The 25,767-nt window shown below is 45.6% G+C and overlaps 1 protein-coding gene across 4 annotated transcripts in view; it reads right to left on the minus strand.

Moving 5' to 3' along the window:
* The window catches only part of SLTM (SAFB like transcription modulator), a 225,770-nt gene that overhangs the window by 89,114 nt on the left and 110,889 nt on the right, over positions 1 to 25,767 (minus strand). For all 4 annotated transcript variants that reach the window (XM_086959379.1, XM_086959378.1, XM_086959377.1 and 1 more), the window contains 4 exons: positions 23,410 to 23,558; positions 20,078 to 20,246; positions 15,505 to 15,629; positions 12,712 to 12,882 (listed from right to left, as the gene is read on the minus strand). In XM_086959379.1, coding sequence (XP_086815505.1) covers positions 12,712 to 12,882; positions 15,505 to 15,629; positions 20,078 to 20,246; positions 23,410 to 23,558 — 614 coding nt within the window. The remainder of the gene's footprint in view (positions 1 to 12,711; positions 12,883 to 15,504; positions 15,630 to 20,077; positions 20,247 to 23,409; positions 23,559 to 25,767) is intronic.

Below are 25,767 nucleotides of genomic sequence, written 5' to 3' on the forward strand. Positions count from 1 at the left end.
GCATATGTCTTGAATGGGTGTGTTAGCCAGGAAGGCTATTGTTGCTCCCTTCTTCCTGGTAGAGTGGGTTCATGCCCCATCTGCTAGTTCTTAGCCTGCCTGTTTGTGGCAGAATTGTATAGTGTGTGCGATCCATCGTGTGATGGTTCCCTTTGTTACTGGTCTACCCAGGAAACTGCTTGCGAAGGACACAAAGAACTGCTTTGTTTTCCTGTGCTCTTTAGTTCGATGTAATGCATTACTGCTCTTCTAGCGTCCAGAGTGTGCATTACCCTCTGCGCTTGTGGATGGTTTCTGAAAGAAGCTTGGTATTTGTATTGTCTGGTTCCAGTGAAACTTGGACACCACCTTTGGAATAAAGTGTGGGTCAGTTCTCATTACCACCCTATCATTGTGAATTTGAATGTAGGGTTTGCAGTGTCAGCCCTCGCAATTCACTTACCCTGTGTAGCGAGGTGATTGCCACTAGAAAGGCTGTCTTCATTGTGAGCATTTGTAGTGATGCCTTATGAATGGCTTCGAAAGGTGCCTTCATAAGCTCGGTTAGGACTAAATTAAGGTTCCAGGCAGGTGGTGGCATCCTTTTGGGTGGTGCTATCCTTTTAGCCCCTTCCAGGAATCTTTTCACTACTTGTGATGTAAAGAAGCTCTTTTATGTCTCTCCTCTTGTGTAGGCTCCCAATGCTGCTAGGTGTACTCTTAGCGAGGATGAACTTAGTTTTGCTTTCAGCAGGTGTCAGATATTTTAGCACCGTTAATTCCTTGTCATTTTCTTGTCCAGCTTTTTTTGCTGCACCATTGTGTGAACCTCTTCCATTTTGCCACAGAGCACCTTCGTGTGGTAGGTCTCCTTGCCTCTCGTAGCACACGCAAAGTGCTCTCCGGTAGCGTTAGGTGTGCAAATTCTATGTCTTCAGGAGCTATGCAGCTAGGCAGAGGCTATCTGGCTCTGGGTGTAGTATTTCTCCGTTTTGCATGGAGTGCAAGTCTTTTCTTTTCCCCAAAAGGCTGATTTCAGGCATGAATTTGCTATATTCTTGCCTTCCTCCAACAGGTGCGACTGTTGGTATTGCTCAGGGAGGTGTTTCAGCAGCTGTCCGAGCTGGTCTCAATGCTGGTATGCATGTCTGTTTAGTAGGGCATTAAATGTAAATGTAATGTATTTGAGCTTATATAGCGCACAGCTACCCGCAGTGGGTTTCCCGGCGCTTGCTTAGGGAACCCATCCTGGTATTCCCCTGTGAGATAACCCCGGCAGGGTATCCACAAGGTGAAAGCCAGGTATCCCGCCGTGAGGGGCCGTTGTGGAGATTAAGCAAGCTATTGCCCAGAGTCGCAGAGTGTGAACCCATGAGTCGAGAAGGCACCGGAGCGAGAATTATCGAGTCTGTGGAATTTTTAGCCCACGACCCGCCGAGGCGGGGAATTGAACCCTGGTCCAGGGCCGATCTCAGCTTCCGGGTCTGCCGTCTCTAACCCCTGAGCCACACTTCTCCAACGCATTAGAGTTTGCAATGCGCCAGTGCACCGCTGCATTCCCCTCTACTTTTCTCCCAGTTAGGTCCATCCTCTTACTCTTTGTCTGGTGGTGGGCCAGAGGTTGTTGGAACATTTGCCCTCTTCCTGGCTGGTGCCGCAATAATTAAGTCCACCGTGACGGATCCTTGGATGTAGGGGGGTTTTTAGTGCTTGTATTTCTTCTTTGTCCTAGGCTCTGTCCTAGGTGTGACAGACCTGCAGTTCACCGGGTCTATGAATGCCTCCCTCCCTTGATCCAGGACACTTGGAAGCATGGGGGAGGAATGGACTTCTTGTTTGAGTGGGCAGCAGGGTCTCTAAGAGGAAGCATGCTTTTGGTTTTCCTTCCTCCAGTTTGACTCCATAAGCCGTTGCCGCGTTCCTGATGACCATGTTGTAGACCCCAATTTCATCTGGCGACGAAGGCCTTGAAGGGTACGTCTCCAAGGCCTCTTCTGGGCTTTCGGCATAGAGGTCCTGCCACTCCAGGTCCTGTGCTACCGACTCTGCAGAACCGAAACTCATCCGCTGGTCAGTCTCCTTCCTCGTAGTATAGGCCCTCTTCCTCTAGGTGTTCGGCAGACCTCTTTGACGTAGTTGTAGACGTCGAAGCAGCCTTCGGATCCTTCTCCTTCGAAGTAGAGGGCTCATTTTCAGGGACGTACTTAGACAACCGTGGCTTTGCCAGCTTTCGCCATCTGGGAGTCCTTTGCGAAGTGTCCGCTGGGCTGTTTTTGTCCCTGGATGCAGCTGTCAAGATTTTCGGCGCCAGTGCTCCCTTTGTGGACACTTTGTTTTTCGAGAGTTGGACGCAGGCTTCAGAGTCTGTCGGGGCTTTAGGGGTCGACGTCTCTCCTACCTCTTTAGATGTTTTCTTATCTGTCTCTACGACTGTGTAGTCATCTGGTCCCTCGGCGATGTAGCCTTCCTCGCTGGAGAGGCCCTGGTCCCGAAGCGACGGAGGTCGGCCTTTGCCTTGCATGTTGTAGTTGGCTCTTCACTGTCTCTAACCCTGAGGGTCTTCAGGGTTAAGGCAGGCGTTGCAATCCTTGCTCTCGTGGTCGACCGGTAGGCAGAGGTTGCTAACTGTGCTGGTCCTTCTGCGCGTACATGTGGTGGCAGTTACGGCAGAATTTGAAAGGTGTTTTGTCCATTCCTGCGCTCAGGGGGCCCCCTGTGTGCACATTTTCTCTTGGACGTCGAAGTTCTCCTCCGTCGTCTCAGTACAGTGATCTTGTTTCTCGGCGTCTTCTCTAATCATTGCAGTGTAAAATATGGCTTTTTCCTCTTAAAAACTCTGGAACCTCTCGGTGACGATCCAGACCAAACGGCAGAAAAAAGATTGTGAAGATGGTGCCCAAAGGTGAGAGCTTCCACAGGAAGCATGCTGATGTCACAGGAAGTACACCAAAAGGTAGGACGTTGAGGCCCACCTGGGCTATGAAAAAAAAAAAAAAAGAAAGACTACGATTCCGGACCCAGCCACTAGACCGCGGAATAATGCACAGCACTGTGAATCCAGAAAGATTCATGCTGCAAAACCAACTTAAGTCCTAAACACCTTCCACAGCCGCTCAAGTATATGTATGCAGTGTAGGTTTCTCCCATAGGATAATTTTACTGAGTTAGAGGCTCATACCTCAAAAACCATTCCAGGCTTTAAAGTAAAATGCTTAAATATCTCAAAGTACTTACCTGACTCCAATGATTTTGGTGTCATAAAACTGTTAATGTTCTAAATTGGGCAAGGATTTTCTTCAAGTGTCTCTGCACACCACCACACTACGTCAGCTTCCTACACCATCAAGTACTGCTTTTCCTGTAGGGGGGAGGTGTGAAGCACCTCCACCCAGAGCAGGCTTTGTTGCTGACCTCAGAGCACAAAGGCACTTACCCCATGAGGTCAAAATCCTGTGTGAAGCCGGCCAATGTAGGAAGCTGGCTCTTTATATACTATACCAAAATGAGGTATAGGGGTCACAGAGTCCGGTGGAATCCCAAAGGTAAGCAGAGGTTTAAAGTAGATTACATCTTACTGCTCGCCCACACTACCACAAATGGAGAGCAAGGCATTATCAGAGTGTAGTGTTAAGCATTTGCTGTACTCCGGCAAGAAATTGTCACTCAAAGTATGATCGACCAATTTGTATAAAAAAATATTTAGCTATTTGATTTCTAGAACCAAGCCAAGCCAGGTGTAATACTTTGCAAAATCTTATGCAGTGATTTACAGTTTAATGCAGGTACAAATGCAGTTGGTTGATTTACAGTCAAGTCAACAGCTCGAAATTACTTTGCAGTTACTCAACAGATTACTGAGTACATTACTTAAAGTTACTTTTGCTAATCAGTTTGATATGTCTATATATATATATATATATATATATATATATATATATATATATATATATATATATATATATATATATATATATATATATATATATATCACAGATATTCTTAAACAATAGGTAAGTACTTAACTTTTAGTACATTTGCAGTTTTTCAATGTTTCATACAGACTCCACAAAGAATTGAAAGGAAAACAGTCAATGCAATCCTATCAAAGGAATTAAAGTTAGTTTGCAGGCAAGTACTTATTGTGGGAGTTGGTATTCTGGGGTTAGAACCAGGGTTCCCCCAGGGTAGAGGATGCACTCAGAACACCCTCAGCAGCACTGGGGCAGCTGGGTGCAGAGTGCTGAGGCCCACTGTTATCCCATGGGGGACTCCGGTTGGTGGCTGCAAAGCTCCTGGTGTTAGGCTCAGGGCAAAGGGGGATACAGTTTAGCATACAAGATGCACCCACAGGAGCACAGGGGTGGTGGGGTGCAGGGTGCTGATTTGACCTCTGGTGCCCTGTTTTCAATGGGAGTTGCCCTTTTTGGATTTTGACTGCAGACTGTCCAGGAAGTCTTCCGGGAGGAACCAACAGCTGGACAGGTAAGTTGGAGGGTGCAGGGACATAAGTGCACCTCTGGTTCTCTTCTCCAGGGCGCAGGGCAGCTGGATGCAGGGATGCCCTTGGAGGAAGGATTTCACCTTACCGGGCCACACGGTGGGGGGTGCCCATGCAGAGGCTGCAGGAGAGGTCTGGGAGTCCACCCACGGTGGACTCAAACTCTGGAGCGCTGGGGGACCTCTGGGAACGGAGGGGCACACCGACTCAAGCCATAGATGTCAGGTGCAGTGGTGGTTCCGGTCATCTCTTTATTTTGTCCTCAGCAGGTTCAGAGTCTGTCTTGGGAGTTTTTTGAACAGCGCTGCTGATCACAGGAGATCTGGTCTTTGTTGAATGCGGTCAGTCCTCCCAGGGGTTCTGGAGGTCGCTGGATGCAGCACATGGCGACTTTTAGCGACAAGGCTGGGGCCAAGTCAGTTCTTTTCTGCAGTCTCCTCTGCTGGGCGTAGGTTGCATTAATCTGTCTTCTTGGTTCAGGGCTGCCCCCCAAATACTGTATCTGGGGCGTTTTAGGGGTCTCTAGCCTATTGGTTACTGACCTTAGGCTGACTACATTCTTGGTGTGGTCACCCTCGTGAGAAGGATGGGCACAATCCCTAAGCCCTGATTGGAGTGTACCTGCCATCTGCAAGTTGGTGTATAAAGAAAGGGTCCCTGTAGAACAGTGTATCTTTACTTGAATTTATTACAGAAAGTGAAGTCAAAGAACATATACAAACACTGTAAATTAATCACAAAGAATGGACCAAATTACTTGGTAAATAACAGTGCCCCAAGAAAGGAAATTGGGAGTGGGATAGCGTGATGCTGTGAGGGAAAAGGACAGTGAAGGGATAAAGTTAGTGACAACTTATGAGTATCGAAATTCATTTGAGATGCGGTGAAATTTCAAAGGCTTCAGATCCCTGAGCCGAAATGGGGGATCATAAAATATCCCATAGTACTTAAAACAATCTCTATTGAGATACAGATTGAGCACGTCAGCGACCAAAATTAGCCAACTGGGCATGACTACTCTCTGACTCATTCAGACCATTGCGAATCGTGTCCAAGATTGTCATCGCCAACTGAGGTAGAGGTGGATACAGAGGTAGTAGAACATATACCACGTTCTCCGACTCATCCTACAGTTCCGGAAGTGAATCTGAACCTCCAACACCTGGTCCTTCATACAACTATCCATACTCTGACTTCAGCTACCCACCATACCCACCTCCACAGCCTCATTTTTCAGGCAGAGGTCAGATGCAGTGGAGGACCCCCCCCCCCCCCCCCCCCCCCCCCCCGAGGTCAGGGCAATTGGTCCGGAGGACAACAACGCGGACAACAATCCAACACGGGGAACCAGAATGCAGGTCGGGCCGTGCCCAGAAGCAAGTCACCTTCCGCCCCGAGAACCATGGAGAAATATCAACAAGGAGAAACACCTATCGGTGGTGACCGCTGCACCCAATCATGTTGTCACCAACCCCATAGTGAACATCTCGAAATATCAACTATCTGAGGAAGAGCAAAAGGTGCTGAGCAAAGGACTCTCATACGTTCCAACTACCCTCCCGAATAGATTTCAACTCAAAACAGAACTCTACAACTTTTTCAGAAAGATTCGTCTAAGGTACTTTTTCAGACATGCCACTGCTCCATTGAGATCATCTGTAACCGGACTGAGAGAGCCATCAACTTTCTTTCCCCCATCCTATGCAATCAGCAACAAAATCCTTGCATTTCAAGACTTGGTTATCCAAGAAGTGGAGAATATAGTCAACAAACCGAAATACATCAGATTCAACTTGAGTGCCAACCAAAGAATGGCACTTAAAAGCTTGAAGGACAATGCTGATATAGTCATTAAGCCCGCCGACAAAGGCGGGGCTATTGTGATTCAGGACACCATCGCCTATAAAAATGAAATTTACAGACAACTCAAAGATGGAGTTGCTATAAACAAATTCACAATGACCCTTCAAAAGATCTAGCCCTAATGATACTTCAAACCACACAAAAAGGCCTGGAAGGTTTCTTATCACAGCAAGAATTTAAATTTCTGAATCTTAATCACCCACGGCTAGCAACTATTTACACCCTGCCAAAGGTGCACAAAGGCCTCGACAATCCTCCTGGACGCCCAATAGTGTCCGGCTGTGGATCTGTGCTAGAACCACTATGTCAGTATATTGACTTTTTCTTAAAACCACTGGCCACAAAAACCAGGACATACCTCCGGGATACTACCCAGGTCATCAATCTGATTGATCAAAGACCATTTGAGCCAAACACCTAATTGCTAGTAACCTGTGACATAGTATCATTGTACACCAGTATTCCTCAACTTGATGCTATCGCGGTCATGGAAAAAGCCCTTGATACTAGGACGGCTCCAGTTCCAGTCCCTACATACTTCATTATCGAACTTCTGAAAATAGCAATGATGAAAAACTTTTTTTATGTTCCAGCAAGAGTTCTTCCTCCAAAACAAAGGAAGTAGCGATGGGGGCTACATTTGCCCCCAATCTGGCAATACTATATATGGACGACTACGAGAACCTGTTCATCTTCAGCGACATGAACCCATTCGGACACCACATGATCATGTGGGTCAGATATATTGATGATGTGCTTTGCTTGTGGAACGGCACCACAGATGACCTGATGTCATTTCATGCTTGGTTAAATACACAAAGCACAGATATCCAGTTCACCCTTGAATTGCGTTCCTCGACATCACTATTTTTGTCAATCCCGAGACCAAATTGTTAGAGACAACCTTATTTCACAAACCCTCTGAGCGGAATTCATTACTAGAATATAATAGCCACCACCCCAGGGGATTACGTGATAACCTCCCCGTGGGTCAATTCCTCAGAATTCGACGCAACTGTTCATCCAAAGAGAACTATATGGTGGAATCACAGGACCTCTCGGATCGACTAACAGCACGAGGATATCCTACACGTTTAGTGAAACGTGCACGTAAAACAGCCTGGTACAGCCCCCGAGATAATCTACTGAACTGTGAAAGAAAAGAGGATCCAGCCGGGGCACGTGTCATCTGTGTCACTACGTTTTCTACCCGCAGTAATGACATTAAGAAAATCATTAATAAGCATTGGCGGCTAGTAGCAGATATTGGACAACAAGCCCTACCATTACACTCCTTCAAAAGAGCACGGAACATCAGGGACCAGGTAGTACAATCATTCCTTACTACACCTCAGAGTCCTACCATCCAATCATTATGGAATTTTCCCCCGATTGTGGGACACACTAGATGTGGATCATGCACTGCATGTGCAACCACAATTCAAACCAAAGACTTTACCTACAGAGGAAAAACCTACATACTGAAATCGCATACCAATTGCAACTCTTCGAATGTAATTTACTGGATCAAGTGTCCATGTGATTTAGCATAAGTAGGTCAGACCCAACAAAAGGCCAAAGCCCGTATTATGCAACATGGGAGTAGAATCAGATGCAGAGTACAGGGCGCCCCTTTAGTAGACCACTGTACATTGAAGGGCCACACCCCAGACACCTTACAATGGCTAGAATTAGAGAAAATCAATTTGGGCCCTAGGGGTGGTGACATTGCACGAATCTTAACCTTGAGAGAATCCAAATGGATGACAATCTTGGACACGATTCGCAATGGTCTGAATGAGTCAGAGAGTAGTCATGCGCAGTTGGCTAATTTTGGTCACTGACGTGCTCAATCTGTATCCTCATGTTTGATACTTGTTGAACTTTACAATTTATAATAAGCTGTCCCTCAGGAAATGGAACCATAGGAGATAGCTGTAATCAATTGACTATTGCTTTTGACCCTCCTGTGTGAGAGGTCCTGAGCATAGTAAGGTTTTTTTCATCCAATATTTTGTAAATGTTTTTCACATATATTTAAAATATTGTCCACCATAGAAGGGTATCAGATAACTCCCAAATAGGACCGCTTTCTTAGGGTAGTCTTGGACACAAGATGGGGGTCTCATATTTATAACTAACAATCTAGATACGACTCCTAGAGGTATCAGAGACTTCTATGTATATAATGGAATTTCAGTGTCATATGTCGTTATTATAATGTTTGATGTAGAGATCTTCACCCTCATGTTTGAGAGGTGCATCCACTCAAGAATATGCATTGTAATTCAATTGTATAAATGCCTTTTATGAAATTTTAGGCTCCTAAAACTTACCCGCAACGCCACCCCTTTCGGCCCCGTGTGGCGGTGAATCCATGATAATTCCCTCGAACATACTTGTGCCCTAGTCGATTTAAGTCCCTTTAGACTAAGTGGAACGGTCATATGCCACCTCGTTATTTGTAAACTCTACCGCAGCACAGCGGTTGTTTACTTCCTTGAATAACCCGGAAAAGGCTGAACAACGTTTGGCTGGTTGCCCACAGCAACGACCCGGATTGAGTGTCCTTTCTTTGTTTTTTATATTTCTGAAAGAACTACACACCCACTTGTTTGCAGTCAGTAGACGTGGAGAGGCTGCAACCTGAGGCTCCGTGCTTTAAATAGCAGGTAAGACACTCAGTCTTTTTAAGGGCGCCCCCGTCCGCACTTCTGATAGCGAGGTGATACTAACAATATTCTTTTCACCACCTACAGAAGCGGCAAATTGATGCGATCTTTCCCGACGCATAACCGCCTTCCTACTGATTAGATACTCTAGAAACGAGTTGTAAATACATATGGAACCAGGATAAAGTCAATCCTAACGGGCTGTATAGGTAAGCCCGACTCCTCACACGATGTCGGTAATACTTTTTACAACCGTTGTAGTTTTATTAAATATCCCTCCCCTTGCCCACAGACAGCGTTTGAACACGCGGGACTGATCTGGACACAGTCTTGCCCTTTGCTCAGCTTGAGCAGGTACGGGTTCTCCTAATTCTCCAAAAACTTTGGCAGTGTGTCAACTTTTCGGCAATACAGTGGCTAAGCTAAAACAATTTACATTTCGGACTGGAATACTCTGTTCCCATATACCACAGGGTGTTCCCATTGACATCGAGTCTTGTTTAATCCTCGTCCACTGCATAACTACCCTTATGTATATATGGCCTTTTTAATCATTTGAATTATGTTACTCCAAGTCAAGTATCCCCCTAAAGGTTAGCCACACCTACCCATTGGTGTGACAAATTCAATCATTGGACACTGCTTTGGTTTCCCCTGGTCAAATCAGGACTTCTTGTGTTTGGGTTTGTCAGTTCTGATGTGATAAAGTGAGATACTATTCATTGGTTATACGTAAATTGTTAGAAAATTACTTAAGATGTATCTAAGTTACGATTCAATCCTCTTTAAAGGTGTAATACTCACAATATGTACTTAAGCTGCATAACTGCTTCTAGTGAACCATGGTAATAGATCAAATAATATGTTTCAGCTCACTACGGTAACTAGACATTGTCTGTCTGCCCCCTCATTTACATTTACATTGTTTATATATTTTCAGATATTGTAGTGCACCCTGTTACCTTATCCTGATGAAGACCCCGATGTAAGGCAACAAATACGCCTACCAATGTAGCGTGGGGTCGAAACGTCGACGGCTACTTCACCCTCCCTTCAGTTGACACGCCCGCATTAATTTGGATATATCTGTGTCAATAGACTAGAGTACTATGGGATATGTTATGATCCCCCATTTCAGCTCAGGGATCTGAAGCCTTTGAAATTTCACCGCATCTCGAATGAATTTCGATACTCATAAGTTGTCACTAACTTTATCCCTTCACTGTCCTTTTCCCTCACAGCATCACGCTATCCCACTCACAATTTCCTTTCTTGGGGCACTGTTTACCAAGTAATTTGGTCCATTCATTGTGATTAATTTACAGTGTTTGTATAGGTTCTTTGATTTCACTTTCTGTAATAAATTCAAGTAAAGATACTGTTCTACAGGGACCCTTTCTTTATACACCATATAGCGCACAGGTCCCATGTGGATTCTATTGGGTAAAACCCCCCTCTTTGATAAATGCCATCTGCAAGTTGGCAGACACTAAGAAGTGGGCTTCACCTAGCCTCCCCTACCTGATGGGCGGGGTTGTCAGAGTTGGCAACACCTGGGCTGTGCTAATGTTTCCCGCCAAAAAGGAGGAGACAGGTAGGGGGCCTGTTCCTGATGGCAGGAGAGGCTGGCGGGTCACATTAGTAAGGCTAGGGATTTGAAGCTCCCGTGCCACAGATGGTCCTTCCTGGCCTAGAAGAGGCGAGACCTCTGCCCAGGAAAGGCTTTTTTTCTGGGAAGAGGGAGCGAAGGCTTCCAACCCTGGGGTCAAGAAACATCTCATTGAGACAGGTTGGTGTTTATCCGTCAGGGAACCCACCAGAGGCTGGACATTTTTCAGGAGGCATCTCAACCATGCCCTCTTGAGAGCATTGTATAATAAATACTACACTGGCCTCAGTATGGGTTTATTATGCTGAGAAGTTGGATATCAAGCTTTACAGAATTCAGTAAAGCCTTTATGGTGACATGGAGACCATATACTTTTTATGGCTTTACTGCAATATAGTGCACCCAACGAGAGGTAGCTTACCTATACCATAGGCAGTGTGTTGCAGGCATGGCACCCAGGTATGTGTGCCATGTCCACTCCACCTTTCTCTGCACCAAAACACGGAGCCTGTAATGAGTGTGTGTGCTTCAGCCCTGAGAGGCCTTCCCTGACACAGTGCCCTTGGTACCTTTTACCCCCAGTTGGCCAGAGGTGCCAACTGGAGGTACATGGTACAGTCTTGGGATAGAACACAGGCCCTGGGACCATGATTGGCAGGGGCCCAAGGCACATCATAAGTGCATCAGAAATCTGACAAAAAGTGTGGTGGTTACTGCAACAGAAACCCAGCTTCCTACAGCCAGCCGGCAGAGTCCAGTCAGCCAATACACTAGAAGCTGGTTGTTTTTTAGGGGGCATTTCTAAGATGCCCTCTGAGTGCATTTAAAATAATGTATCTAACTCTGGCATCAGTGTGGGTTTATTCTTAGAAGTTTGATACTAAACTTCAGTCAAGCCATAATGGAGCTGTGTAGTTTGTGTTGACAAACTCCCATCCCATACACAAAATGACTTCACTGCACTTAGTTTCCAAGAATGGACACATACACTGTAGGGGTATAGTCCTCATGCAGCTATGCACTCAACTGGGGTATAGTGCAACCTGCCTTCCGGGCTGTAAGGTTTACTAGCGGGATGACTTTCCTATGCCACAGGCAGTGGTGTGCAGGCATGGAACCCAGGAATAAGTGCCATGCAGACTCGTTTGACTACACCATATCTTGCTTTGGCAGTGTATGTGTTGTGAGGAGTTGCTGCAGTTGGTACAATGCATACAGCAGCCCTCAAAGATTCTCTTTGGTCACCAGGCCATATGTACCATTAGAGCCTTTTACAAGGGACTTATATGGGTCAGAGGTGTGCCAATTATGAAAAACAAAGATAGTTTTGGGAAAGCACAGGTACCGAGAACCTGATTAGCAGGGACCTAGTCCACATTCAATCTTAGTGCATCAGATATCGGGCAAGTGGGGGTATAGATGTAAACACAGGTACTTTAACAGGCACACATACTTCACACTTTCTTGCCACGCTACACTGGCTCCCAGTCAGCAAAAGAATTACCTTTAAAGCTCACCCAAGCACATAGAGCCTTGCACAATGTTGGACACCAGTTATCTGAACAAACTAATCAAAGACTGTCAAACTAGCAGAAACCTACATTCCAGCAAGGCTCACCTAGCAATCCTCAGTTTAAAAAAATTCCAAAGACTGTGGACATCGAGATCTGGGCAGTGCATACTGCAAAGGCACAGCCTCTTCCTTCAGCTCGGAATATGAATCTGGCTGAACGGGTACATGTCTGGGCTTTCCGAAAGGCAATTATTTACCCAATCTAGGTCTTCCACACTATATTACTTACGTTGGCAGCCCCGCACACTCAATTTGGAGTAGCTGTTTGTGCTATACAAATCACATCACTCATTATAGATATGAGATGCATCTACGGTCGCAACCCTGACTGAATGCCATTCTGTATCTATATGATCAAGGAAAAGACTCAACAATTCCCATATATCCAAACTATCATTCTGCCAGACATAGAAATAAAGTCTTACCTTATCACTCCAGAGAGCACTTCAGGGACAACAACTATAGGACATTGCATAAATACCATACAACTGAAATGAGAATAAAGAAATGTATTCACCTTTCAAAAGAGGTTGTCACAGAGGGTGTATCTGGATATCTGACCCTCTCTCCTCTGTGATCAAAATCACTAAATCTATTTTGTTGACTGCTGAAGTCAGAGTTGCGGCTGAAGCGGGAATCCGCATCGAGGGCTACTTTCTTGTTTTCACTCCAGAATGGATCCTCACGCCTTTAAAAATAACGTAATGAGAGAAATTTAGAAGTTGAAAAATAAGGTCAACGTGGAGGGCAAGTAGGATTAGTTTTGACAATTGTTTCGCAGACTGGCTTCTATAATCATGGAAAATGCTACTTACCAGTATGCATCTGTTCTTGGCTTGTAGAGCTGCCGAGTCGTACACTTAGCAATTGATCGCCACCTGGTGTTGGGCTCGGATGATTGCAGGTTGTCGTCTTCTTGGAAGAAGTCTTTGTAGTCACGAGATAGGTGACTCCTCCCTTGGAAAATACTGCGCATGGTCATCTACTCCAACCTCCCATTGTTTTTTGGCCATGATGGAGTTAGTAGAAATAAAGAGAAAGGATGTCCATGCGTGTGCATCTAAGTAGGATGAGTACTGGAACGGATACAAGTCCCGGGAGGGCGTGTACGACTCTGCAGCTCTACATGCCAAGAACAGATGCATACTGGTAAGGAGCATTTTCCATTCGAGGCCTATGAGCTGCAGATCGTACACTTAGCAACGATTGTGTTTAGCGAAGGTGTGTATTGTAGACCATGTTGCTGCTTTGCATATGTCCTCTTGTGGTATATTGCCTAAGAAAGCCAGAGGTTCCTAGTGTGCAAGTGGAGGGCGCTCTAGGAGGAAACGTTCGTGTAAGTTTAGCTTTTTGATAGCATATCTGAATACACTCTACAATCCATCTGGCAATTCCTCCTTTAGAGATGGGATTGCCTTTGTGTGGGGGAGAGAAAGATACAAATAGTTTTGTCTTTCTGAAGGATTTAGTCCCGTCTGTAGTATAATAGAGCTCTTCTAACATCTAAGGTGTGTAAAGCCCTTTCTGCAACAGAGTCCGATTTTTGAAAAAACACTGGTAACTCTGATTGGTTAAGGTGAAAAGGAGTTTGTAATGTCGACCTCCCAGCACCACATACTCTTAATGGCAGCTGGGCACAGGGCCCATGCACCTGTGCCTAACACCACTGGCATAGGGCACCTAGCTAGAGGTGACAGAGGTATGCCAGGGCAGTGGGTCTTGTGGGCATGGCACACAGGGATGTGTGCCATGTCGATTCTTTGTTTAGTTCTGTACTTATGCACTCAACCTGCAACGGCAGGGTGTGGGGCAAAGGCAGGGTGTGGGTGTCCGGGTACAGGGCCCCTAAAGGTGGCACAATATGTGCTGCAGCCCTTAGGTGTCTTCTCTGGTCACCATTCCCTGGGTACCTAGGGTACCATTTACTAGGGGCAGACAGGTGGCCAGAGATGCAAATTGGGTTTTAGATTCAACACAGTTTTAGGGAAGGGACACAGGCCCTGGATACCTGGTTGGCAGGAGCCCAGGGCACACTCAGTCAAAGCAGATCAGCAGTTTAGCAAAATGTGGGGGCATACCAATGCAAGAAGGATGGCACTCACCGACCCAACCACTAGACCTCAGAATAATGCACAGCATAGTGAATCCAGAAAGATTCACGCTGCAAAACGGTTCACACTCGTCCCTCCTTCCAGATGACGGGACCTGTGTAAAGTGGCGTGCACGCCGGCTGAGCATACCGCAATAAATATCCTCACTATGTCATAATCAATGAGTTCTCAGATTCAACAATCCAGTCCATAAATAGTGGCAGATGTTTTAATTCACTAAAACATCTGCTACTATTAACGGACTTTATTGACGAGGCCGGGACTATTCAAGAGTATCCCCTGGAAGAGAAGAGTTGCTGGACACCAGGACAGTTGATCAGGCACCTCGGGAGCAGCAAGGGCCCTTTCGGGTCTGGTTCTTCTCACCAGTTTCGGTCTAAGTAGGGGGCCCCTACAGGAGGAGGCTGCTGGTGTGAAGGTCAGTGCATATCAATCAACGCTGGAACACAGGTATTTCTAGCCGGCGTCGGGTGCAGAGTGGTGAGGACTCTAGGATCTGGAGTCCCGGTTTGGGTTGCTGTTTGACAAATCCGGTGCCCACAGGAGATAGGACAGGCCCCTGGGGTTCTTGGAGGCTGATAGCTGCAGGACACACCAGGTTCGGCTCGCAGGGGTTCAGAGCAGGAGACAGGCTAGTAGGGCTGGGTCCAAAGCAGTTCTTCTGCAGCACAGCTCTTCAGATTGGACGCGACTAGGACTGAAGGGCAAGGTTCAGGGGTGCCCTAAATACTAGATTTAGGAGCGTTACAGAAGTGTGCAGGTAAGGACCAATGGGTCTCTTCCCTGGGCTATCTACATGAGGGGGGCCATAAGCCTCTTCCTGATTGCAACCCTCAGAGGGCTCTGGTTACAAGGCACTTGGTACCAGGGTTACTTTTAACAAGGGACTTACAAGTGGCCCAGACGTGTGCCAATTTTGGATACAAATGTACAGTTTTAGGAAAGAACAGGTTCTGGAGCCTGGTTGGCAGGATCACAGCACACAGGCAAGTTGCATCGGGCATCTGGCAAAAATGTTATAGGGTAACCATGCAAAAAGGGCCACTTTCCTACATGCTGTCAGTGGCAAAAGGTAAGAGTGATACCCCTCTGGTAAAAGCCAAAGTCATATGAACATTGTAAAGAATTTGTAACAATAAGTATGCAAACAACTGCACCAAGTAAGACCTATAAATATAAATAAAGTGTATGGGACATACCTTTGGTCTACATCACGAGGACGTTTCAAAGAATTTCTCTTTGCCTGCTCAAAACGAAGCTGTTCCTGCTGACGGCGAAGTTCTGCACGTTCACGAGCTATACGCTCTGCTTCTTTGCGGCGTTCCTTCAAGAAATTAATAACATTTATCAGATTTTTCAAAGCCTCAGCGAGCTAAGTTCCTGGTCAATATTTTTAATGCTTTGAAACTTACAAAGGAGATCTCTTAAGGTGATTATCACAAAAGTTAACAAACAACTCAAAATGCTAGGCAAATTAAAATCCAGTTTCTATAGTTGCCTAGCACTGCATATTTCAAAAGCTTGTGTGTCCAGTAGGTGCCAAATAATTGATTACATGAACTGTAACACCAAAGCTACAATAATCATTCCAACAGACTGATGAGAATCCATAAACACTGTCTGAATAGCACCTGCTCCTCCAAAGGCAGACCATGACTGGTCCTAGATTGCAGGATAACGACATGTCAATATCAGTGGTCTGATGAACACGAATAAAGCTTTCCACTAACCCTAGTAATTGGGATGAACTTCCTCTGCATGTGAGAGGGGGAGTTTGGAGTCTCACTTTCAGTCAACTTGCAACCCTCAAGGACCCTTGTGATTATTTTATTAATTTATTTTACAGAACATTTCTAAATACAGCAGTCATTAATACAACTCACTTGGTATGTTGCCAAGTCCATAACCTCACAATATGCTCCACGTTCGCAATGCATTTTTAATATAAATTTAACATAACTACCTCAAAAGAGTTACCATTCTGGATTAAATAATAAAAACTTATCACTTAACATCCACATTGATCCCTTTCTGTGCAGAACCAGTAGGAGTACAAATAATGTAATGATTCCTCAGTGCCTCTGACATTTTAGTTTGAGTCCTTACTCAAGAAAACAAGTTAGATACCTGTACCTGCAGTTCTCCATTGATATATTTCATAGATCCAAAGTACCATAATAAAGCAGTATGTATAACTACCATTGCCTAGAACTGCAACGTAAAAAATCTGTTTATTAGCCTGACCTAAAAAAATAAAACAAGCATTGGAAATGCAACAGGTCTCGGATTGGAGTTTGAGCTAATGGCATTGTAAATGGCAATGTCTTTTCGCCATGTGTTATGGAGTGTATGCACGTGGTGTGTGTGTTGTGGAGTGGAATTATGTGGGTTGGATTGGAATTGTAGCAATGGTGGCATGCCGCGCTTTAGATTGTTTTAAAGTAAAGTGTGCCATACTGTGATTGCTACAATAGTTCATCGTGGATGAGTTAACAATTGGGGGTCTGTCGTATGGAAAGGGGGGGATTGATGAGGGAGAGCATGGAAATGTTGTGCTCCTGTGAAAGAGCTGGCAGGTAATTGGCAGGTAATTGGGTTACCCCTTAGGAGCCAAAGACTCTAAACAGTGTCCCTGTCTTTAACACCACCACACCTGTGTGCCTCAAGTAATATGTGCCAGGTCTTCTAGGTGCCTAGAACAACGTCCCAGTGAAAGCACTGGACTTCACTGGCACCAAAGCACGTCATTTGTACACACACTCAGTGCTGGCCCTGGACACACTGCTCACCCTACACACACACACACACTGCTCACCCTGCGCGCGCACACAGCTCACCCTGCGCACACACACACAGCTCACCCTGCGCACACACACACACACAGCTCACCCTGCGCGCACACACACAGCTCACCCTGCGCACACACACACAGCTCACCCTGCGCACACACACACAGCTCACCCTGCGCACACACACACAGCTCACCCTGCGCACACACACACAGCTCACCCTGCGCACACACACACAGCTCACCCTGCGCACACACACAGCTCACCCTGCGCGCACACACACAGCTCACCCTGCGCGCACACACACAGCTCACCCTGCGCACACACACAGCTCACCCTGCGCACACACACAGCTCACCCTGCGCGCGCGCACAGCTCACCCTGCGCGCACACACACAGCTCACCCTACACACACACACACACACACACACACACACACTGCTCACCCTACACACACACACACACACAGCCTGTCCAGCTGCAGAAATAGAAAGAACCCAGAGCGAGTCTTCGGAGGACCTGTCAACTTTGAGAGCACAGCGGCCATAGCAACAGCATTTTTCCGAGACCGGCAAAAATTCGGCGGGAAATGCAGCTTTGTCTTTATAATTTTAATTCACGAAAGTATGAGTCAGTCTGAGTTACAGCCTACTTGCGCTACCGAATAGTAAAGTGTTTTGGATTGTGTCCCGATTCATTGTTGTCCCTCTATTATACGTTGACTCGAATGACAAATTGACACATTAAAAATCCATGTCCGCCTGGACATTAGACTAATATAGAACCCATCCTGGTCTGTCATCTTTTTTCCTATACATACTCTTATGCCAAGGACCATTGTTTTCTTAAATAATTGATACCCAAGGTCCTTAGTCACCCTTTGGGTCCCCTCGTCTTTATAAAATCCTACAACTCAGTAGCAGGTAAGTGATACTTTCAATACAATACTTTAAGATAGTGTGTACTGTTTTATAGAAGCCTACACGTTACTCTGCAGTAGAGAAAATGGATTGTACACGCCTTAGAATACTTGCAATTACTCTTGTTACTTTTCAGTAACTTTTCTAACTTTGTACAAACACTAATCATACAATTTGGGCATTGTAGTACATGAGTAAGTAGGTCAACTTATTTGTAGACTAAGTTACTTTGTTTCAGTACTAGATGGGGTCAACAGTTAAAACAATTTTCAGAGAAAACCCCACTATGCAATCCTATTGAGGAAAAAGCAGTGAAAGTTTGCAGGCAAGTAAACTGTTTTGGTAACCAAGTTGGAGGGTAGAACCAAGGTTTCCCAAGATTCAATAGAACACTCTTGGTAGGGCAGCCAGGTGCAGTGTAAGGGTGCAAGGTTAGCCAATGGGGCACCTCAGTTGGTGGCTGCTCACGGGCGAGCTATTCTGTTTAGGTTGACAAGCTCCTAGGTTTAAGGTGAGGGAAAAGGGGGTCCCAAGTTAGCACCAAGACTACACCACCAGCAGCACAGGGGAGGGTGGGACTAGGGTGCCAAGTTGGTGTCTTGAGCCAAACGCAATCCTATGGGGCTTGTAGTGTTTGGATTTTGGCTGCAGACTTGGTCCACTAAGTCATCCTGAGGAGTGCGGGTTGGCAAAGGCAGGCACACCTTCTGGGCTGTCCTGCTTTTTCACGCCAAAAAGGGAGCGAGACAGGAATCCGCGCAGGTTTATTATTCTAAAATGTTAAATACCAAACATCTCAGGATTCAGTAAAGCCAGTTTGGTGCTAAGGGCAAAACCGCAGCCCTCATCCTCTTGGACCTCTCGGCCGCCTTAGACACCGTCTGTCAACACACCCTGCGCACACGCCTCCATGACGCAGGGATCTGAGGCAAAACCCTGGACTGGATCACCTCCTTTTTCAACGGCAGAACCCAGAGAGTCCTCCTCCCCCCGTTCCGAACCGAAGCCACCACGATCACCTGCGGCAAACCCCAAGGATCATCCTTCAGTCCGACGACCCTTTTCAACATCTACATGGCACCACTCGCCAACACACTCCAGAAGAGACATCCTCGGACTCCCTCCCCACAGCCGGATCACCTTCAAACTCCTCGCCCACAAAGCACTCCACAATGCCAGACCAGCATACAAACGACTGTCCTACAGCTCGAACCGTCAGCTTCGCTCCGCCGATCTTGCCCTTGCCACCGTCCCGCGCATCCGCCGAACGACTATTGGCGGCAGATCATTCTCCCACCTCGCCACAAAGTCATGGAACACCCTCCCCCGCCACCTGCAACCCAGGACCTGACCTTCAGGAGACTCCTCAAGGCTTGGCTGTTCGACCAGTAGCTGCCCCTCACCCCCAAGCATCTTGAGGCCCTCATGGGTGAGTACTGCGCTCCACAAATGCTTGATTGAGGACATGACGACTAGTTTCCAGACCATATACAGAGGATGGCTTCACTGGGCATGAATATTACGGAACAGACCCCAATACTGTAAGGGCACATATGCTCATGCCTTATATATGCACACCTGGGATATAGTGCACCCTGCCTTAGTGCTGGTAAAGCCTGCTAGAGGGGTGGCACACAGGCAGTTTGCAATGTCGACTTAGTAAACTTTTCCATCTCACAGGGGCATGCCAGATGCATGGGCAGTGGCATGGTCCAAGTGAGGGGGCACCAGGGGACCCTCTTCAGCATCCAGACCCTAGGTACCCAAGGTAGCACTGGTTAGGGACTTCAAGGAGGGTTGTAGTACCAATTGTTCACAGGTTTCCAAGGAAAAACATTGGTACTGGGAACCTGGACAGCAAAACCCAGTACTCTACAAAGTAGCATCAAAATCTAGGCAAAATGTGCAAGGAAGGGGGTTACTGTAACAGAATCCCATTTTCTCAGTGTGCTTTTGCAAGTGTTGCACTCCTCTGTGTTAAGACCAAGGCTGCTCAACCACACTACCCCCAACAGCACTTTGGGATTGTACTATTTATGGAAACAAAGTAACAATATTCAAACCTGTTCAATACGAATACGTTCGCGTTCTAAGCGCTCTCGTTCCATTCGTTCCCTCTCCAATTTCTGTCTTTCTATCTCTAGTCGTTCTCTCTCTCTCTGCAAGTGGGCATGGATTTCTTGCTCACGCATTATTCGCTCACGTCGCTCTCGCTCAGCCATCTCTCTACGCCTGTTAAAAGAAATATTCAGATTAAACAAATGGACACAACAGGTCTTATGAATAAAGAAATGTCAAATGATTTAACACAAATGTAACCGTAGTATGTCATCTCTAATCAGAAGACACCTTACAAGTGCATGTTTAGTGAGTAGTTATGCAGTATAGACAATGGTCGAAAAAGGGATAACGTGGCTAGAGCAGAACGTCAACAATTAGACTCCATCCAATCAGTCTCTTCCACTGAACCAGATAATCTGTTAACATGGGACAGACATAGCTGTATGAACAAGCGTAGGAAGCTGGATCTGTAAATTCTATACCAACATAAGGTATACTGTGCACAGAGTCCATTGGATCCCCGGATGGAAGGCAGAGGCTAAAGTAGATAACTTACTCGTGTGGTTAAGCAGTCAGGCTTATGGGAGGATAGTGTTTAGCATTTGTTGTACACAGGCAAGAAATGTCGCACAGAGACGGAATCCAGACCAACTTATTAAAAAGTTGTTACTTAGTTATTCCTAGAACCAAGATTTACTTCGTAGCAGATAAGGGATACTCCACAAATAATACTTTTCAAAATACGGTGTGCATGGATTGGTTTTGTATAAGTAGTTACTTTACAGTATAAGAAACACTTTATAAACTTTTGAATACTGGTAATTACTTCAGATTACTTTCTGGAATAATTTGGGAGTACATTTTCAATACTGTTCAGTTACTTTCACTGTGCAAGCTTAAAAATGGTACTGAATTACTTTAGGGGAGGCATATTACTTTTGCACAAATTCATGCACTTTGAATATGCAAGGTAAGTAACAGTGACACTTAGCACTGTAGCAGAAAAAGCATTCAATACAATCCTATGGAGGAAAAGGCAGTGTTAAGTCGGCAGGTAAATAGTAACGAGTTTGGGAGGGTAGAACCTAAGTTCCCCAAGGTTCAGGTTAGCACTGCAGGTGCATCACCAGCAGCATTAGGGCAGCTGGGTACTGAGAGAAGGGTGCCAAGGTTAGTCAACGGGCTTGGTGAACCTTGGTTGGTGGCTGCTCAGACAGGCCACTGTTTAGGGAGACCAGCTCATAGGGTTAAGGTGGGGGCAAACCGATCTCGGGTTAGTACCAAGACTACACCACCAGCATGGTGTGGAGGTTGCAAGCATCGCTATCAATGGAAAAGCAAAGAACTGTAGCAAACACTCAATAAATGCCAGCTCTCTTAAGGTGAGACAAGACAAAGTGGTGACTTTAAATTTACAACTAAAGATATAGAATCAGATTTTTTATATAAAAAACTTTTAAATATTTTGCTTCAAAACTCATAAATATTTCATTTTCCTTTTTAGAATAATCATTCAAATAATTCTAAATTCAAATTCATTTTCAGCAATTTACATATACATATAACATACAAACATTACAGCAAATCACAATAAACCGGTCGATATTCTATTGAATTAGGCAAAGCGGTGGATTTGACTGCAAGCATCGCCACAGGACTTGGAGTGGTCACCCCCTGTCAGATTAGAGCTCAGGGGGGCCGGGGGGGGGGGCGACGACGGACTCCCGTTGCAAAGCATTTGAGTTCTCCTGCTACAGACTGCTCTTCATGACCGCCTAGAAAAGGCTTGATTTCTGGCAGTGAAGGCTCCCAGCCCAGGGGTCCAGAAACAAGTTTTGGGATGGCAGGCTGATGTTTAGTCAGGAACCCGCCAGTGGTTAGCTAGGTTCAAGGGTCCCCGCTTGAAGGTACCGTCTGAGTGGATGGAATAAAATCGGGCACTGGAATCAGTGCAGGTTTATTATTCCGAGATGTTTTATACCAAACATCTCAGGATTCAGCAAAGCCATTATGGTAGTAGGAAACTTGTACTGGCTAGTTTCTAGACCATATACTCAGGCTGGCTTTACTGGGCACTTGACAAGAATGGCATTAGACATAGGGACCCATCTGTTCATGCAGATGGGTCCACACATGCGGTATAGGGGACCCTGCCTTAAGGGTGATTTACCTAGGCCTCATGGAGTGAAGCACAGGCATGGCACACGGATGTTCCCTGGCTTTAATGCCATTGGTACCATAGGTAACCCTTACAAGGGACCTGCAGGTAGACCACAGTTGTGCCAATTGTAGAACAATGTTGGGCCTTCGTATACTAACGATAACACTGTTCTCATCAGCGCATACCTTTCCCACTAGATCGAGGCCTGCTCCCACTAGTCCAGCGGTGGGCAACGTCAGAGCGACCTTGGCATAGAGATAGTATGTTTGGTCTCAGGATCAAACTGTATCCTTCTGAACCCTTTGTTTAGTTGCCGCCATCTGGAAATTTCCAGTCTGGTCGTGCCTTCATTGGTTCTGAATCGTACGTAATGTATCACCATTTTTGCTGATGTCAGTCCCTGTTCAATAATCCATAGAATGGGCTCCGCTCCAACGTATCTTAAGAAATATACTTGGTTTGTATTCCGTCTGACCAACTATTTGTATGGAAGGCTGAGAGGTGGTCGCGAGTGACCCGGGTGGCCCCTAATCGTGTACCTTCCTCCAACCTGTCCCAAGATCAAAAGCATCTTGGCATAAGTTGCTTGATTATTTCTCAAATGCTTCTGGGCCAGGACTCGTGACCTGGATTGCAATTGGCACCACTTCTTTTGTTCAGTGATTTACACTTTGGCTGTTTCCTTCCTAAGGACACTTAATGTGTTAAGGGCCATTTGTCAAGACAGTCAGGTTTTCTGTAGAGACTTCTGCTAATCCATAATAGATGGTACGAGCAGCATGTATTCACTCTTCAAGGGTTGCATACTGTCATAATTAACAAAACCTAAAAGGCTTTGTGAAAAGTACTAAATCAATAGCAAATCTCCAGGTTTGTATGTGAGGGTGTAGGAAAAAAGAATGGACATCAGCACATAGATGTGGCACTTATATGCGTCGGTTTCATCATTTTCGGAGGCGGAAAAGTCAGTGGAGTCCCGATGACACCACCAGCAGCTGTGCGGAGTTATTTCAACATTTTTCAGATCTAGGCTAATACTTGAGAATCACATGGTCATAAATGTTTTTCACAAATAATATCATTGGCAACTTTGACTATTTGGAATGCCATAAATTGAGTTCCTACACAAAGCTCAGACAAAAATAAAATAGAAATGCGCGTTCAGAAACATACCTTCGCAGTTCTACAGCACGGCGAAGTCTATCAACACGGTCCAAGTGTTCTCTGATACGATATGCTTTTAGCCTTTCAAATGGCATCATTTTTTTACCTTGGTACTCATACTTCATATTGCTTGAATAAGACTTATTCCTAATTGGCTCCTACGGAGAAAAAAGGGCATTTTTAAAAGACCACTAAATGAAAATAATTCGCTGAGTACATTGGTGAATACATCTGTAGTTCTGAGTTACCCTAGTCCTTAAGAAACACATGACTGGCATTTGCACCTCCTTGTGGTAAATCTGGAAACTACTATATAAGCAACAGCATTACTTTAACAGTGAATATTCACTGCGGATTTACAAGAGGGCAATGGCCAACAATAGGGACCATGTCTTGGCTACCATAGACAGCTGAGCAGGATAGACTTGTGCTCCTGCAACTTTAAATATGTATGGGTGACAAATGCATGGACGAGAATTACAGAACATTGAATCGTCATTGGATGCAAACGAGAAGCCATTGTATTAACCAAACACTATTGAGGGAGAGCACAGATCGGGACTTGGTGTGGCATGTTAATGAGAAACTGAAGACTTTTCACATTGATGACAAAACCAGTTACATTTAACAAAATTGGGTGCATAAACTCAGATCTGATGTCACAGGATTAAATAATGAAATTCCCTGAGGCAATATTAATACTCAAATACACCATTGATATTCTCTTCTATTCTCAACAAGGACCATAGGCTCAGCATCACTTTACAGTTCACTTTGAGCAATATATCCATATGACTAATATCTACAAGGCCAGTGTAAGCACATTAAATCCGTTGAAGAATACTATAAGGGTACATCGACATTATTACTATTTCAGTACGAAGATGGCAAGTAAGACATACCAGCGGCTAGGTCTAGAAGCATGGTTAGGTGTACCAGCGTGGTTAGGACCCAATGCAATGCATTAGTTTTAGTTATGGGTCTCAGGTGGGGTAAGAAGAAACTGTAGAAAGCAGCATACTCTGGCCTCGTGGAGAAAACAGACTGAGCCAATTGTTTTTCGGACTGCATTTCATATATTAGAGGGTCCATCAAGACCGTATGATGCTTTCTGGAATTTTGGCAATGTTTAAACAGTCTCTTAATAGAAATATTAGCATACTTAGTTGGTAACATGCAACTGTTGGTAACATGCAATGGGTACCATTAGTCTGGTATCATTGCTGTAGGAAAGTGCCACTTTTGGACATGGTCACCCCTACTTTGACTAGCAATGGATACCATTTAGACAAATGTGCAATGGATTCCCGCTATCCAGGTACCCAGTGCCAGATCTTTCCCTAATACTATACAATTGTTCCCCCAATAGGCAATACCTTTAGCACCCCCTGCAAGTCCCTAGTAAATTAGCACCACTGTTAACTACAGCTGGTAGACTAAAGAGCATGTATTGTGACACCCTTTGGGAACCCTTCAACACACTCATGCAAACTGCCATTGCAGGCTGCGTTGGAAGGTGCAAACAAAAGGGAAGACACGACATCGCACACCTTGTGTGCCATGATTATAGACACTGCATACAATATATGTAAGTCACCCATACAGCACTAAGGCAGGGTGCATTATATTACATGGGAGGACATCCCTGCAAGAGCATATATGCTCTGCGATGTCGATTTTTGGACATTGCCAGTAAACAGGGAAGCAATCTTGAGTATATGCGTTGGGTACTGGGGATTACGAGTTCCCCAGCTACATGATGGCTTCACTGAAACCAAAGAAGTTTGATATCAAACATCTTGTTTTAAGCTCACACAGATTATTAGTTTGTTTATTAATATGTGCACCCAGAGGGTACCTTAAATGTACCCCCTGACAACCTACCAACCTCTATTGTGCAGGCTGCCATCACAAACTGGGTCCTGACACCCCCTCCACCCCAGAGGGTGAGAGCCAATGCTCCGAGGGCAGAAACACTGGCTGCTCCAGCTAGAGGTGATTTAGTGTTCACGAAGCAGAATGGCTAATGCGAGAGTGCATTTTAGCATGGTTAGCCCCCACTTTGCCTGGTTTTGATGTGGCTTCGATTGCAGTGCACAGGGTCCAGTTATCCAGGTAACCTGTGCAGGGCTTCTTCCTTAAAAACACACAATTGACATTTCTACCCCCTGTAAGTCCACAGTAAGTTGTACCCTGGGTATCTAGGGCAAGGGAGCTGAAGAGGGTCCCTCCGATCCAGTCACTGCGACCATGCCACTGCCCTTGCATGCCCCTGTGAGGAGAAAAATGACAGTCGACATGGCACCCGGGCTGGGTGTCATGCCACCTTGCATCAGACTAGGAGGACTTACTGTCTTAAGGCAGGGT

The sequence above is a fragment of the Lissotriton vulgaris genome, chromosome 2_2 (assembly GCF_964263255.1).
Source record: "Lissotriton vulgaris chromosome 2_2, aLisVul1.2, whole genome shotgun sequence".
Classification (NCBI taxonomy): Eukaryota; Metazoa; Chordata; class Amphibia; order Caudata; family Salamandridae; genus Lissotriton; species Lissotriton vulgaris.